The sequence below is a fragment of the Xenopus laevis genome, chromosome 8S, assembly GCF_017654675.1.
Source record: "Xenopus laevis strain J_2021 chromosome 8S, Xenopus_laevis_v10.1, whole genome shotgun sequence".
Lineage (NCBI taxonomy): Eukaryota > Metazoa > Chordata > Amphibia > Anura > Pipidae > Xenopus > Xenopus laevis.
The window spans coordinates 94,299,302-94,315,462 of record NC_054386.1 but is presented as its reverse complement, the minus strand read 5'-3'; the positions used below and the strand labels follow the sequence as shown (position 1 = coordinate 94,315,462).

At 42.0% G+C, this 16,161-nt stretch overlaps 1 protein-coding gene across 2 annotated transcripts in view; it reads right to left on the bottom strand.

The window, feature by feature from the left end:
* Positions 1 to 15,960, bottom strand: part of cadm3.S (cell adhesion molecule 3 S homeolog) — a 224,960-nt gene extending 209,000 nt beyond the window's left edge. For both annotated transcript variants that reach the window (XM_041574425.1, XM_041574426.1), the window contains exon 1: positions 15,453 to 15,960. In XM_041574425.1, the coding sequence (XP_041430359.1) occupies positions 15,453 to 15,525 (73 nt within the window). In that variant the 5' untranslated portion in view covers positions 15,526 to 15,960. The remainder of the gene's footprint in view (positions 1 to 15,452) is intronic.
* Positions 15,961 to 16,161: the final 201 nt, after the last annotated feature.

Sequence of the window (16,161 nt, the reverse complement as noted above, 5' to 3'; positions counted from 1 at the left end):
ACTCTGGAAGCAATATAAGGGCTCACTTCTTTAGGGTAAGGCCACACGAGGAGATTCGGGGATATTTTGTCGCCTGGCGACTAATCGCCACGTCTTTTGCGCGACTATCTCCCCGAACTGCCTCGGCGTTTTTCCCCATAGGCTACAATGCAAAGTCGCCTGCGCTAATGCACACGTGGCGATGCGTTTTCAATAGTCGCCCAAAGCGCAGGTGACTTTGCGATGTAGCCTATGGGGAAAAACGCAGAGGTAGTTCGGGGAGATAGTCGCGCAAAAGACGTGGCGATTAGTCGCCAGGTGACAAAATCTCCCCGAATCTCCTTGTGTGGCTTTACCCTAAATGGGGAGGAGGCTGAGTGCAAAGTGCAAACAAACCCCAAAGTGTGACGTTTTTTGGCATATAGGTGACCCAGTGACTCCATTCAGATGGACATGTGCTGGGGAGGAAGGTGAACTATTTGTTTGGGGAGGTGGTTTGCCATTGGAGAACTTCCCATGTTTATTTCTTTTTGGGGAATTTGAATCTCCCTAAATCTACAATTATTCTACATGATATAATGGTCAGGTTGGAAAAGAACCCTGAACCCCAGTCCTGCAAGTCTAACTGCTGCATCACTATGTCCTCTCATTGCACATCGCTTAACTCCAGCCCCACGGTTTTTCTATTCGAGCCGTTACCCAACACCGTTTTTTTTATTTTTATCCGCAATGACTTCAGTGCCAAGTGAATGAACGTATCAAACTGCAAAAATCAATGTAAAATAATACACAGTGGAAACAAGAATAGCTAATGGGGACGCTGCACACGCCACAGCTTAATTCTATTTATTTCCATGAAGGTGAAATTGGTATTGCTGTAGTTGAACTACAAACCCCAGCACCTTTAAAAAAAAAAATCAGTATAAACATAATACAGCATATATTTGTGGTTCTGTAACTATCCAAAACCACCACAGCCCTTTAGCAGTAAAAAATCTGAGTATCCAAAGATGCCCCAGTAGCTCCCCATCTTCTTTTCTGCTGATTCACTGCACATGCTCTGTGCTGCTGTCTAACTAACTGAGCTTAGGGACCCACTCACAATATATTGTATAGATACAATATGACATTTGTAGTACAGGGTTGAAGATCAATTTATTCAGATTCAAATGACATGGCAGCACAGAAACCAGTTCATTCTGCATCAAAATGTATCATTAATCAATCCTGTATAGTGACGGGCGATTAAATTAGCCTGGCTCGAATTCGCAGGGAATTTCCACGCTTCATCACCAGCAAATAAATTGACGAAACTCCCAAGAAAATTCGCCGCCGAAAAGACGATTGCGTCAAAATTACAGCACGTTAACACTATTCGGACGCCCATTGAATCAATGTGGGCATCAATTTTTTCGAGTTTCACACATTTTTCGGTGAAACCGGAGAAATTCACCCATCATTAGTCCTGTAGCACAGCTACTAAAACGAGATGCCGCTGGCGTTTCACGAATTTTTCACTGTTTCGCAAATTCTGCGGGAAATTCGCAAGTTTATCGGCAAAGCAAAATGCCCCAATTTCGCCCGTCACTACCCATATTTGATCAGTAAATTGTGTCTTAAACTGATTAAAACCTCTAATAAAACATGACATTAGCATATAGTACTGGCCCACTGTATACAGAAATGTGTGTGGATTAATGTGCCCCCTACTGTAAATGATAAGGATAATAGGCTCCAAAATGGAGGACTTTAAAGGCCTGAATCATTTCTGTTATAGGGTTGTTGGACCCCTGGCCTGGTACAGTAAGTTTTGTATATAAAATTTAGCATTTCTGACCTTATTCCTTTTAAGGCTGTAGATGTTTTTTAAATCCAGGTATAGGATCCCTTATCCGGAAACCTGATATCCAGAAAGCTCTGAATTACGGAATGGCCATCTCCCATAGATTCCATTTTATCCAAATAATCCAAATTTTTAAAGATTTCCTTTTTCTGTGTAATAATAAAACAGTAGCTTCTACTTGATCCCAACTAAGATATAATTAATCCTTATTGGAAGCAAAACCAGCCTATTGGCTTTATTTAATGTTTAAATTAATTTCTAGTAGATTTAAGGCATGAAGACCCAAATTACGGAAAGATCCGTTATCCGGAAACCCCCAGGTCCCAAGCATTCTGGATAACAGGTCCCATACCTGTACTACATAGTGCTTCCAAGCACAAATATGCAATTTATTAGTAGCACAGTAATGGTCAAAAATAGCATTTATTAGAAATCTAAAGGCATCTCCGCATGATGTGAGCATTACGATTGGTCCGAGCGGGAAGGGTGGGAGGCGGAGCTGCCATTTTTATTATCCAGGCATGTTCTAAATGCACAATCATCAGACTTTATCTTTCATTGTCTAAATTCAGCTCACACCTCTAATTAATGATACCGCTCGTGAATAAATAAAATATTCAGCAGGATGAAAGATTCCCTTTTAGACAGGAGGGCAAATAAATGCGACGGAAAAGAACAAAGGGAGAATTCAATTAAATGGGGGGGGGGAAATGGATGGATCCTCTTATCCTCTGCATTTAATAATCTCACTAGAGCAGTTATGTTCTAAAGACTTTATTATGTGTCAGTACTTTAGTACTTTGCTATTTATATCTACACCAATGCTGGAAATGTTTAGCACTTGAAAGCGCCGAGGGTTAAACGACTCTGGGTATAATGCTAATGAAATCGAAAATAAACGTTCAGTAAACATAAATGACATTCTGCACAGACAGCCTTAATTATAGTATTTCTGTGCATGTGCTGGGGCTGCCATGTTGCTTTGTCTGCCAATTATGGATAATACTCATAGCCACCAAACAACATGGCCCCATTGTCCACATTACCCATATTTAGTGATGGGCGAATTTATTCGCCAAACCGCCGGCATCAAAAAAACGGATGCCAGCATCAAAAACGGATGATGGCGTCAAAAACGAGATGCCAGCACCGTTTCGCAAAATTTTCGCCGTTTCACGAATTTCGCAGGGAATTCACAATTTTTCCTGCGGAGTCCCAAATTCCCCCATCACTACCCATATTTGATCAGTAAATTGTGTCTTAAACTGATTAAAACCTATAATAACAGATGACATTAGCATATAGTACTGGCCCACTGTATACAGAAATGTGTGTGGATTAACGTACCCCCTACTGTAAATGATAAGGATATTAGAAGTCACTGAGGGGTTGTTCTGTGACCATATAAAGGCACAAGGCTGCAGGCTGAGTTATACAGGGAACTCTGAGTATCACTCATGTATTATAAGGGATAATGTACCCCCTACTGTAAATGATAAGGATATTAGAAGTCACTGAGGGGTTGTTCTGTGACCATATAAAGGCACAAGGCTGCAGGCTGAGTTATACAGGGAACTCTGAGTATCACTCATGTATTATAAGGGATAATGTACCCCCTACTGTAAATGATAAGGATATTAGAAGTCACTGAGAGGTTGTTCTGTGACCATATAAAGGCACAAGGCTGCAGGCTGAGTTATACAGGGAACTCTGAGTATCACTCATGTATTATAAGGGATAATGTACCCCCTACTGTAAATGATAAGGATATTAGAAGTCACTGAGGGGTTCTGTGACCATATAAAGGCACAAGGCTGCAGGCTGAGTTATACAGGGAACTCTGAGTATCACTCATGTATTATAAGGGATAATGTACCCCCTACTGTAAATGATAAGGATATTAGAAGTCACTGAGGGGTTGTTCTGTGACCATATAAAGGCACAAGGCTGCAGGCTGAGTTATACAGGGAACTCTGAGTATCACTCATGTATTATAAGGGATAATGTACCCCCTACTGTAAATGATAAGGATATTAGAAGTCACTGAGGGGTTGTTCTGTGACCATATAAAGGCACAAGGCTGCAGGCTGAGTTATACAGGGAACTCTGAGTATCACTCATGTATTATAAGGGATAATGTACCCCCTACTGTAAATGATAAGGATATTAGAAGTCACTGAGGGGTTGTTCTGTGACCATATAAAGGCATAAGGCTGCAGGCTGAGTTATACAGGGAACTCTGAGTATTACTCATGTACAGTATTATGAGGGATAATGTACCCCCTACTGTAAATGATGAGAATATTACACATCCCTTTAGCATTCCATGCGGCAGGATGAAGCTGCAAGCCAAATGGTCATGGATCTATTGACTTCTAACAGGGTTACATACATTTGGTATTGATATAGTAAAATATCAATAACAAATAAATATATATAAATGTTTTTACTGGGCATATATAAATATATATATTTTAGGTTTTTTTAGATCAAAAAACCACATTATTATTTCACTAAATATGTCCTGAGATGTCTATATATTATATAGTGAATAAAGTACCCCCATTGTAAAATATAAGGATATTATAAATCACAGAGGAGCTCCATGACCATGTAAATGGAACTCTGAGCTTACTTCTCATATCCTCATATTTTCCAACAAGGGGTACTTTGTTTATTATAATACACAAGTTCTAGTGAGTCATGTGACAAAAATGACATCACTACTCACCGTTTATAACTGATGACATCACTACTCAACGTTTATAAGGAAATCATTTACAAGATAATAAAATGCACAGAGAGAGGTGTGAGGTTCAGTCAGTCCAATGAGGCGGATTGTATAAAACACTCCTGTTTTATTTCATAAATAAAACTTCAACTTTTTTATTGTGTGCAGAAGGAAATTTATTGCTAGGGACAAAACAATAGAGATTGTAAAGGTTGTAAATGTATTCCGCCATTGTATCCCCGCTGGACCTTGCCCCGGCTATCTCTGCACAGGATAATTTATGGAAGGGGCGGGGAACACAGAGATCAATTTGCAGTGATGTGGCATCTATTTTGGAAAGGAATAGAAGCTGTGTCTGTTTGGTGAGGGGTAGTGATGGGCGAATAAATTCGCTTGTCACAAATTCGTGGGAAATTTCCGCTTTTCGCCGCCGGCAAATAAAATCGCAAATCTCCCGCGAAAACTCTCCTGCCTCAAAAAATTTTGGATGCTCATTTAAGTTAATGCCAGCGGCAAAATTGATGGAAGCGACTTTACGGACGAAAAATTTCGCAAATTTTTCGGGAAATTCGGGAATTTTGCGGCGAAGCAAAACAAGAGAAATTCGCCCATCACTGGTTAGGGGGTGAGTTTCTGTCGTCTGATTTCTTTATGTGTTAGGCTATAACTGCGCCACTTATTTATGGAACTACAACTCCCAGCATGCCCCATCAGCCTACAGCTGATTATTTTGCTTTGCCTCTGTGCATCTCCACTGTACAAGGAGATAAAAGGGAGCAATTTGTGTGCCGGGGAGACTGTGGATTCTGTGTTTTCTTTATTTAACAGGTGTCTATGGCCCTGATCACACCACAGGTTTAAATATGGAGTGTCTCATCACCTCGCCCACCCTCGCTGGGAATGTAAAATTGGAACCTTGCGCCTGTTTAGCAGCTGATGGGGAAGGTGAGGTTGAAGTTGTTTATCACTAATGGATGATGTAGGGGGGTTCTAGAGAAAAGAGAGGGGCTCCTGGGTATGGCAAAGGGCTTAAACCATAAAAGGACCCTCCATTACTCCTTAGAAGGGGATTGTCATCTGACCCTCTAAATGTGTATTATTGTCATTTATTTTTACACAATTCCTATGGAGGGCAGTGATGTGGCCAATGGTGTAACCAGCCTCAGACTGGGGTTTGGAGGCCAACCAGGGCTACTATCTAGAGGCCTCTATACTAATGATGGGCGAATAAATTCGCCTGGCACAAATTTGAGGTGAATTTCCGTGTTTCGCCGGCTGAAAAATTAGCGAATCTCCCAACAACGGCAAAAATCATGGACTCGCGTCCGAAAAGTCGCTCGTGTCAAAATCGCCACGGTTCAACACTATTCGGACGCCCAATGACTTTAACGCCAGAGTCAAAATTGATGCAAGCGACTTTTTTGTCAATTTCCCAGTTTTTTCGTGAAACGTTCTGATTTTCACTATTTTTCCGTGCATTTTTCGCCGTTTCGTGAATTTTGCGGGAGAAATTTACTACTCCATAACCCCAGAGGGCCCCCACCCCAGCTGCAGATTTAGCAACTCACTGATACAGGCCCCCGTGCCCATGAGTACCTAATACTTAACTGCTGCAACCTCTATTGGCGGATGTCCAGCGGGTAGTGACATCAGTTTTCGGTGGGTCTGGGTCGGTGGGATCCAAAAGGGCTGGGGCTAAGGTTGCCACCTGTCTGGTTTTGACTCAGACAGCCCGTTTTTGTTAAAGGACCAGTAACATCAAAAATGAATTTTTAAAAATTCGTTAGTATACATAGAAAAAAAAAACACCAAGACAAATTAAACTTTAAAATCGCAAAGCCTTTATTAAGAAATAACTCCACTTCCGCTACTCTTTAGAAAAGGCCACACAACGACGATCCATCGTGCAACGTTCGATTTCTCCTCCCTGGCTATCTCCTATAAGGAATGCAGGAAGGAGGAATCAAGCACTGCACGATGGATTGACGGATTGCTCTCTGAAGAGGAGCGCAAGCTGCGTTTCAGTAAGTTATTTATAAATACTTTTATAAATACTTTGTTTTTTTATTTTCTATGTATACTACTAATGATTTTTTTTATATTTTTTTTGATGTTACTGGTCCTTTAATGCTGTCCGGGTCAAAACTGCCTACCCAATTAGGAAACCCAGGCTGATCACCATTTCATAGCCCCCCCCTCTATGTCATGTCCTGCCCCCACTAAGTCACGGTCCTGCCTCCTGCTATGTCACGGCTCCACCTCCCCGCCTGGAGTTAGTCGGGAGGAAAGGTGGCAACCTTGCTGGGGTCCACTGGGTTTTTTCCCACAAACAATTCAATTTAGGGCCTCAAAACATCGGTAAGTTGACCAATTCTACCATATATTGATATATGATTAATTATTTAGGGACTTACTGGGCCCTCTACACTCATGGCTCCCGTTGCCACTGCAAGTTCCACCCCTGGATGTGGCCCTCTGTGCTGTACCCTAAATTCAGCCCTGCCTTTGCAATTGGTCAGCTGTGAGGCTTGCTGCTGTTATTTATATTTAAAAAAAATAGTAAGAAATATATTTTCTTTAAAAAAAAATATATATATATATATATATAATAAATATATATATATATATATATATATATATATATTTTTTTTTTTTTAAGATGGAACAGGAATGAAGCTGGCGGCAGAATTTATATGTCAGGAGACGAGTCAGTAGCTCAGGCAGGCACAGCATTATATTTTCTAATATACAGGATTCTGTGTGTGTGTTCCAGCAGAAATCTCACAGGGGGTTCAGTGAGAATCAGACAAGCGTGCCAAGCAACACAGGGAGGGGGGAATTAAACCGTCTTCTGTCCGCAAGCGAGGAAATACTTCAATTCTGCACCTGGCAGATGCAAGGTTAATTGCGCTATTCGCCTGTGAGGAATCGTCTCAGCCCCCTGTATAAACTCCCAGCGCCTTGATGTAAAGGCGGTCGAACAATGACAGACAGATATATAAATGGGAAAAAAAACACACACACAAAAGCTACATAGAGGTTTAGATTCCAGGGCATTTGCTATGCCTCTACGGACGTATGACATTTAGGGCCCATTATAAAGGTTACATTTCAGGGTTGCAGGAATAAAAGGGTGCAGAATATCTGTGGGAGATTACTCACTCATTCTTCAACTGCTATAATTTCATAAAGACAATAAAACACACAAACAGCAGCTACAAATCTCCCCCATGTGACTATATATATATATATATATATATATTAGGGATGCAGCGAATCCACTATTTTGGATTCGGCCGAACCCCTGAATCCTTTACGAAAGATTCCGCCGAATACCGAACCAAATCCGAATCCTAATTTGCATATGCAAATTAGGTACAGGAAGGAACTTTTTTTACTTCTATGATTTGTGACAAAAAGTAGCACTATTTCCCTCCCCACCCCTAATTTGCATATGCAAATTAGGTTTGGGATTCGGGTTTGGCCAGGCAGAAAGATTCTGAAAAAGGCAGAATCCTGGCCGAATCCCAAACCAAATCCTGGATTCAGTGCATCCCCATATATATATATATATATATATATATATATATATATATTATATATATATATATATATATATATATATATATATATATATATAAAAAGCACATTAACAGAGTGACAGGCAGAATGATACACAGCCGACCCTCTCCTGATATAGATCAACAATCATATTGAGATACTGTCAGGGGCCGGGACATGCCCCAAGAACTGACACCCGGCCTGATGAACAAACTGACACTTGCGCTGATAGAGGCATGTTGATAAACAGAGACACACACGCTCATCTACACGCCGGATACACGGACACACGCTGATACACAGACTGTGCAGCACAACACACGCATGATAAACAAAGTACTGTAACCATATATTACCACCCATGTATAGATTAATGAACACAATATATAATATTGGAGAGCTAAAAGAGAGCAAAAACTATTAAGACATTATTGACTGGCACTTGCATACCATTTTCACTGTAATAATAAAACAGTAACTTGTACTTGATCCCATTATATAATTAATCCTTATTGGAAGCAAAACCAGCCTATTGGGTTTATTTCATGTTTACATGATTTTCTAGTAGACTTAAGGGATGAAGATCCAAATTACAGAAAGATCTATTCTCCGGAAAACCCCATGTCCTGAGCATTCTGGATAACAGGTCCCATAGTGCTAGTATCTACAGTATATAAGGGATATACAGATTGTCAAACTACAGCTCCCAGCATCCAACCTCAGCCAAAGCCTTGCGGTCCCACAACAGACTATCCCTGATCTCCATGCTAGCACAGGATTCTATAGAAACTCTTGAAGGACATTGGGTAAAGCTTTCAGCAATATGTTACACTCTAACAAATCATGTCCTTAGTGATATTGTTCTTGTGTAAAACAGCACATAATACTCATATTTGTAAACACTTTAGAACATGTGTATACGGGTTCATAAGCAATGGTTGTAAATTATATATATAGATAGTAATGTAATCTGTTCGAGACAAGGTTACTGATAAAAAATAATGAATGTACTGGCAATATTGTGACAGGCTGTATTCCACCGCCTCATGTAAATACCCAGTAACCATTTCTCATGAACTCAAACCCCCAGCACCCTGCAGGGATTCTCTGGGATGTCCAATCACTGATCTGTGTGCCCTTAAAGATACAGATCATCAGAAATCTCAGTGAAGATACAGTCCAGAGAGAGAGAGATTTGATGGACAAAGAGAGAAGGGACAATATAATAGATAGATAGACAGATAATAAATATAAAGATACAGTAGATAGATAGATGATAGATAGATGATGATAGATAGATAGATAGATAGATAGATAGATAGATAGATAGATAGATAGATAGATAGATAGATAGATAGATAGATAGATAGATAGATAGATAGATAGATAGATAGATAGATAGATAGATGATAGATAGATAGATGATGATAGATAGATAGATAGATAGATAGATAGATAGATAGATAGATAGATAGATAGATAGATAGATAGATAGATAGATAGATAGATAGTTGTTAGATAGATAGTTGTTAGATAGATAGATAGATAGATAGATAGATAGATAGATAGATAGATAGATAGATAGATAGATAGATAGATAGATAGAGAAGGAGAGAGAGAGAGAGAGAGAGAGAGAGAGAGAGAGAGAGAGAGAGAGAGAGAGAGAGGATAGATGATAGATAGATAGATAGATAGATGATAGATAGATAGATAGATAGATAGATGATAGATAGAGAAGGAGAGAGAGAGAGAGAAAGAGAGATGGCAGATGATAAATAGATAGATAGATAGATAGATAGATAGATAGATAGATAGATAGATGATAGATAGATAGATAGATAGATAGATAGATAGATAGATAGATAGATAGATAGATAGTTATATAGATAGATAGATAGATAGATAATAGATAGATAGATAGATAGATAGATAGTTATATAGATAGATGATAGACAGTTTACAAAGGCATAAAGCATTAATACAACACATATATGCCGAATATCAGTCACCAGTGAGCATGTTTTCTATTTGTATGTATCAAACAAACATCAATTAAGAAAATCAGTTAGAAAACGCTGAGCCATGAACCGGCCCCCCACAAGCCCTGCAGTGCATTCAGGCAGGGTAAGGGTTAATATATTTCCCCTTCAGTCCTGCTCTTCACATTTACAGTAAATCCCATTTGCTTCTCTGGAAAGCAATGTTGATTACACAAACCATATAATTTCGTTTGGTAAACTTATAAACCAATTTAAGCCCTTAAAACAGAAATGACAAAAGGCAAAGAATGTGGAATTAGGCGCAGAGCGAGCGACTCTCAGCCTCCAGTGAGATGCACATTACAAAGGACTTTCTGTTAATCTTTCCCACTAATTATTCTGGCAGGCGGCCCAATCACGGAATTTCAAACATTGTTTTACTTTTCTTGTATGTCTTACACACAGTTGCTTGTCTTTAGGCAATGTCCTATAAATTGATCTGCCAGTACGATCTTAACCTCTTGTTGACAAGGAGGCCATGGGTTAAAATAAAACACTTAACTTAGCTGAGCATTAAGATTTCAATTCTGTTTTTGAGATTTTGTTAGGTGCAGTCAGGAGGCACTGCCATTGGTTCTCCATATAAGGAGCCAGCTGAGTAGAAAGTAGGAGAGCGTAACATTCACAATACAGTTACTTTGATATTTTTCATATGGTTAGGAGAGATGGTGCGATAGTGGGATAGCAGGTTTAGTAGGGAAAGATGGTGTCTATAGTAACAGTGGATAATAGTCTCTGGGAAGGGAGTGTGACTGTGGGATAGCAGGTTTAGTAGGGAGAGATGGTGTCTATAGTAACAGTGGGATAATAGTCTCTGGGAAGGGAGTGTGACTGTGGGATAGCAGGTATAGTAGGGAGAGATGGTGTCTATAGTAACAGTGGATAATAGTCTCTGGGAAGGGAGTGTGACTGTGGGATAGCAGGTATAGTAGGGAGAGATGGTGTCTATAGTAACAGTGGATAATAGTCTCTGGGAAGGGAGTGTGACTGTGGGATAGCAGGTATAGTAGGGAGAGATGGTGCCTATAGTAACAGTGGATAATAGTCTCTGGGAAGGGAGTGTGACTGTGGGATAGCAGGTATAGTAGGGAGAGATGGTGCCTATAGTAACAGTGGGATAATAGTCTCTGGGAAGGGAGTGTGACTGTGGGATAGCAGGTATAGTAGGGAGAGATGGTGCCTATAGTAACAGTGGATAATAGTCTCTGGGAAGGGAGTGTGACTGTGGGATAGCAGGTTTAGTAGGGAAAGATGGTGTCTATAGTAACAGTGGATAATAGTCTCTGGGAAGGGAGTGTGACTGTGGGATAGCAGGTATAGTAGGGAGAGATGGTGCCTATAGTAACAGTGGATAATAGTCTCTGGGAAGGGAGTGTGACTGTGGGATAGCAGGTATAGTAGGGAGAGATGGTGCCTATAGTAACAGTGGGATAATAGTCTCTGGGAAGGGAGTGTGACTGTGGGATAGCAGGTATAGTAGGGAGAGATGGTGCCTATAGTAACAGTGGATAATAGTCTCTGGGAAGGGAGTGTGACTGTGGGATAGCAGGTATAGTAGGGAGAGATGGTGCCTATAGTAACAGTGGGATAATAGTCTCTGGGAAGGGAGTGTGACTGTGGGATAGCAGGTATAGTAGGGAGAGATGGTGCCTATAGTAACAGTGGATAATAGTCTCTGGGAAGGGAGTGTGACTGTGGGATAGCAGGTTTAGTAGGGAAAGATGGTGTCTATAGTAACAGTGGATAATAGTCTCTGGGAAGGGAGTGTGACTGTGGGATAGCAGGTATAGTAGGGAGAGATGGTGCCTATAGTAACAGTGGATAATAGTCTCTGGGAAGGGAGTGTGACTGTGGGATAGCAGGTATAGTAGGGAGAGATGGTGCCTATAGTAACAGTGGGATAATAGTCTCTGGGAAGGGAGTGTGACTGTGGGATAGCAGGTATAGTAGGGAGAGATGGTGCCTATAGTAACAGTGGATAATAGTCCTCTGGGAAGGGAGTGTGACTGTGGGATAGCAGGTATAGTAGGGAGAGATGGTGCCTATAGTAACAGTGGGATAATAGTCCTCTGGGAAGGGAGTGTGACTGTGGGATAGCAGGTATAGTAGGGAGAGATGGTGCCTATAGTAACAGTGGGATAATAGTCTCTGGGAAGGGAGTGTGACTGTGGGATAGCAGGTATAGTAGGGAGAGATGGTGTCTATAGTAACAGTGGATAATAGTCTCTGGGAAGGGAGTGTGACTGTGGGATAGCAGGTATAGTAGGGAGAGATGGTGCCTATAGTAACAGTGGATAATAGTCTCTGGAAGGGAGTGTGACTGTGGGATAGCAGGTTTAGTAGGGAAAGATGGTGTCTATAGTAACAGTGGATAATAGTCTCTGGGAAGGGAGTGTGACTGTGGGATAGCAGGTATAGTAGGGAGAGATGGTGCCTATAGTAACAGTGGATAATAGTCTCTGGGAAGGGAGTGTGACTGTGGGATAGCAGGTATAGTAGGGAGAGATGGTGCCTATAGTAACAGTGGGATAATAGTCTCTGGGAAGGGAGTGTGACTGTGGGATAGCAGGTATAGTAGGGAGAGATGGTGCCTATAGTAACAGTGGATAATAGTCTCTGGGAAGGGAGTGTGACTGTGGGATAGCAGGTATAGTAGGGAGAGATGGTGCCTATAGTAACAGTGGGATAATAGTCTCTGGGAAGGGAGTGTGACTGTGGGATAGCAGGTATAGTAGGGAGAGATGGTGCCTATAGTAACAGTGGGATAATAGTCTCTGGGAAGGGAGTGTGACTGTGGGATAGCAGGTATAGTAGGGAGAGATGGTGTCTATAGTAAGAGTGGATAATAGTCTCTGGGAAGGGAGTGTGACTGTGGGATAGCAGGTATAGTAGAGAGAGATGGTGCCTATAGTAACAGTGGATAATAGTCTCTGGGAAGGGAGTGTGACTGTGGGATAGCAGGTATAGTAGGGAGAGATGGTGTCTATAGTAACAGTGGGATAATAGTCTCTGGGAAGCGAGTGTGACTGTGGGATAACAGGTATAGTAGGGAGAGATGGTGCCTATAGTAACAGTGGAAAATAGTCTCTGGGAAGGGAGTGTGACTGTGGGATAGCAGGTATAGTAGGGAGAGATGGTGCCTATAGTAACAGTGGGATAATAGTCTCTGGGAAGGGAGTGTGACTGTGGGATAGCAGGTATAGTAGGGAGAGATGGTGTCTATAGTAACAGTGGGATAATAGTCTCTGGGAAGGGAGTGTGACTGTGGGATAGCAGGTATAGTAGGGAGAGATGGTGTCTATAGTAACAGTGGGATAATAGTCTCTGGGAAGGGAGTGTGACTGTGGGATAGCAGGTATAGTAGGGAGAGATGGTGTCTATAGTAACAGTGGATAATAGTCTCTGGGAAGGGAGTGTGGCTGTGGGATAGCAGGTATAGTAGGGAGAGATGGTGTCTATAGTAACAGTGGGATAATAGTCTCTGGGAAGCGAGTGTGACTGTGGGATAACAGGTATAGTAGGGAGAGATGGTGCCTATAGTAACAGTGGAAAATAGTCTCTGGGAAGGCAGTGTGACTGTGGGATAGCAGGTATAGTAGGGAGAGATGGTGCCTATAGTAACAGTGGGATAATAGTCTCTGGGAAGGGAGTGTGACTGTGGGATAGCAGGTATAGTAGGGAGAGATGGTGTCTATAGTAACAGTGGGATAATAGTCTCTGGGAAGGGAGTGTGACTGTGGATAGCAGGTATAGTAGGGAGAGATGGTGTCTATAGTAACAGTGGGATAATAGTCTCTGGGAAGGGAGTGTGACTGTGGGATAGCAGGTATAGTAGGGAGAGATGGTGTCTATAGTAACAGTGGATAATAGTCTCTGGGAAGGGAGTGTGGCTGTGGGATAGCAGGTATAGTAGGGAGAGATGGTGCCTATAGTAACAGTGGATAATAGTCTCTGGGAAGGGAGTGTGACTGTGGGATAGCAGGTATAGTAGGGAGAGATGGTGTCTATAGTAACAGTGGATAATAGTCTCTGGGAAGGGAGTGTGACTGTGGGATAGCAGGTATAGTAGGGAGAGATGATGCCTATAGTAACAGTGGATAATAGTCTCTGGGAAGGGAGTGTGACTGTGGGATAGCAGGTATAGTAGGGAGAGATGGTGTCTATAGTAACAGTGGATAATAATCTCTGGGAAGGGAGTGTGGCTGTGGGATAGCAGGTATAGTAGGGAGAGATGGTGCCTATAGTAACAGTGGGATAGTAGTCTCTGGGAAGGGAGTGTGACTGTGGGATAGCAGGTATAGTAGGGAGAGATGGTGCCTATAGTAACAGTGGATAATAATCTCTGGGAAGGGAGTGTGGCTGTGGGATAGCAGGTATAGTAGGGAGAGATGGTGCCTATAGTAACAGTGGGATAATAGTCTCTGGGAAGGGAGTGTGACTGTGGGATAGCAGGTATAGTAGGGAGAGATGGTGCCTATAGTAACAGTGGGATAGTAGTCTCTGGGAAAGGTTGGTTGCATTTTCCAACCTACTTCCCTTTTGCAATTCCCTGCATCACCCAAATACAATTTGGGTGCCGAGAATTTTATATTAGCAGAACCTGAATATACTGGGGCTTCAAAACGTCTGTTGTGCCTTGAACATACCATGCTGAAGCCAGTCCTCGAGCAGGTAATAATATCATATCCAAATAACGCATGAAATAAATAATTTCCCAACTCCAGCTCAGTGCTGCGAGATGCCAATAACAATCACATGCTGATGTCCATACCCACAGCCTGCCTGTACCAATACCCAACACTGAGTAACAGTCATGCTGCAATAGCCATCCTATAAAGTACAGAGCACAGTTAGACCTAGGTGCCAGAAGAGGGTGTGTTTGCATACATTTCACATTTCACACCAAAGCTCCTCTTGGATATAAAAAAAACAACAAAGATCTGGTTCAAACCCAGCAACACAGTAGGAAATTGCCTAGAACCCAACATGACAGTTGCAGCATATCACTAATCTTGGTTATTGAAACTATTTGGCATTTTGAAGGTTAATGACTAGGCTCATTGACCTCTAGACAGAGAGGGCATTTGCAGAATAAGCCTTGGCTGCTGACCCCACGGCTGGTATTTCTAGGCTGGCGACTGTAAGCTCTGGGGACAAAATGAAGGTACAGGCACAGCTGATATCCCACAAAGGATTAATGCTAGCAGAAGAGGTCTCTCTCTCGGTGACAAGCAATAGCAAGAAAGAGAATACAGGGCAATGTCTACATCAGTGTCTGTTATGGAAATCTGGTACTTACGGTCTTCAGGAGGTAGGTTGGCTGCCCCAGCGAGACTGGAGAGGCACAGGAGAAGGATTACAGGGTGATGCATGATGGAATCACTAAATCTCCTCCAGATAGGATCCTTCTTTCTTTAATCAGAGTGTTTATTTTCTTCCAAGCCAGCAGGGAGAGATTAGCAAGGTCTGCGAGCTTCTCCTGAGCGGAGACAAGCATGAAAAACACAAAAAAACAAAAAAATCAAAAGGAATACGATGATATTCCAACCAAGCTGGAGAATCAGAAGGAATGGGGAGTCCCCTGTAAGGATAACTGCTGAAGTACTGTCAATGCAAGATATGATGCAGCAGGAGAGGGAATTAAATAGGGTACCAGGAATGGACCACAAGAGGTGTCTGAGCAGGGGAGGGAGGGAGAGGAGGAGGATGGAGAGGATGCAGACTCTGCAAATGCTTTGAATTCTTGCAGCTTCTGCAGGTGCCCGGAGTTTTCAGTGCACAGCCTCAGCTGCTGATCTCTCAACCTGCCTCCCTCTCCCCTCTCGTGTGGGGAATTGTGGTGCGATCTGCTCTGATCCCCTTGAGATGCTGAGGGGAGGGATGTAGAGAAGAGGGAGAGACCAGAGGGGACGGGGGGTTGGTATTTCTCTCGCCTTCTCTGTGGTGGAAAGTGGATCAGGTGTAATTCAGAGATGGGAACAGCTGTGCAGACATTGCATTGTGTATAT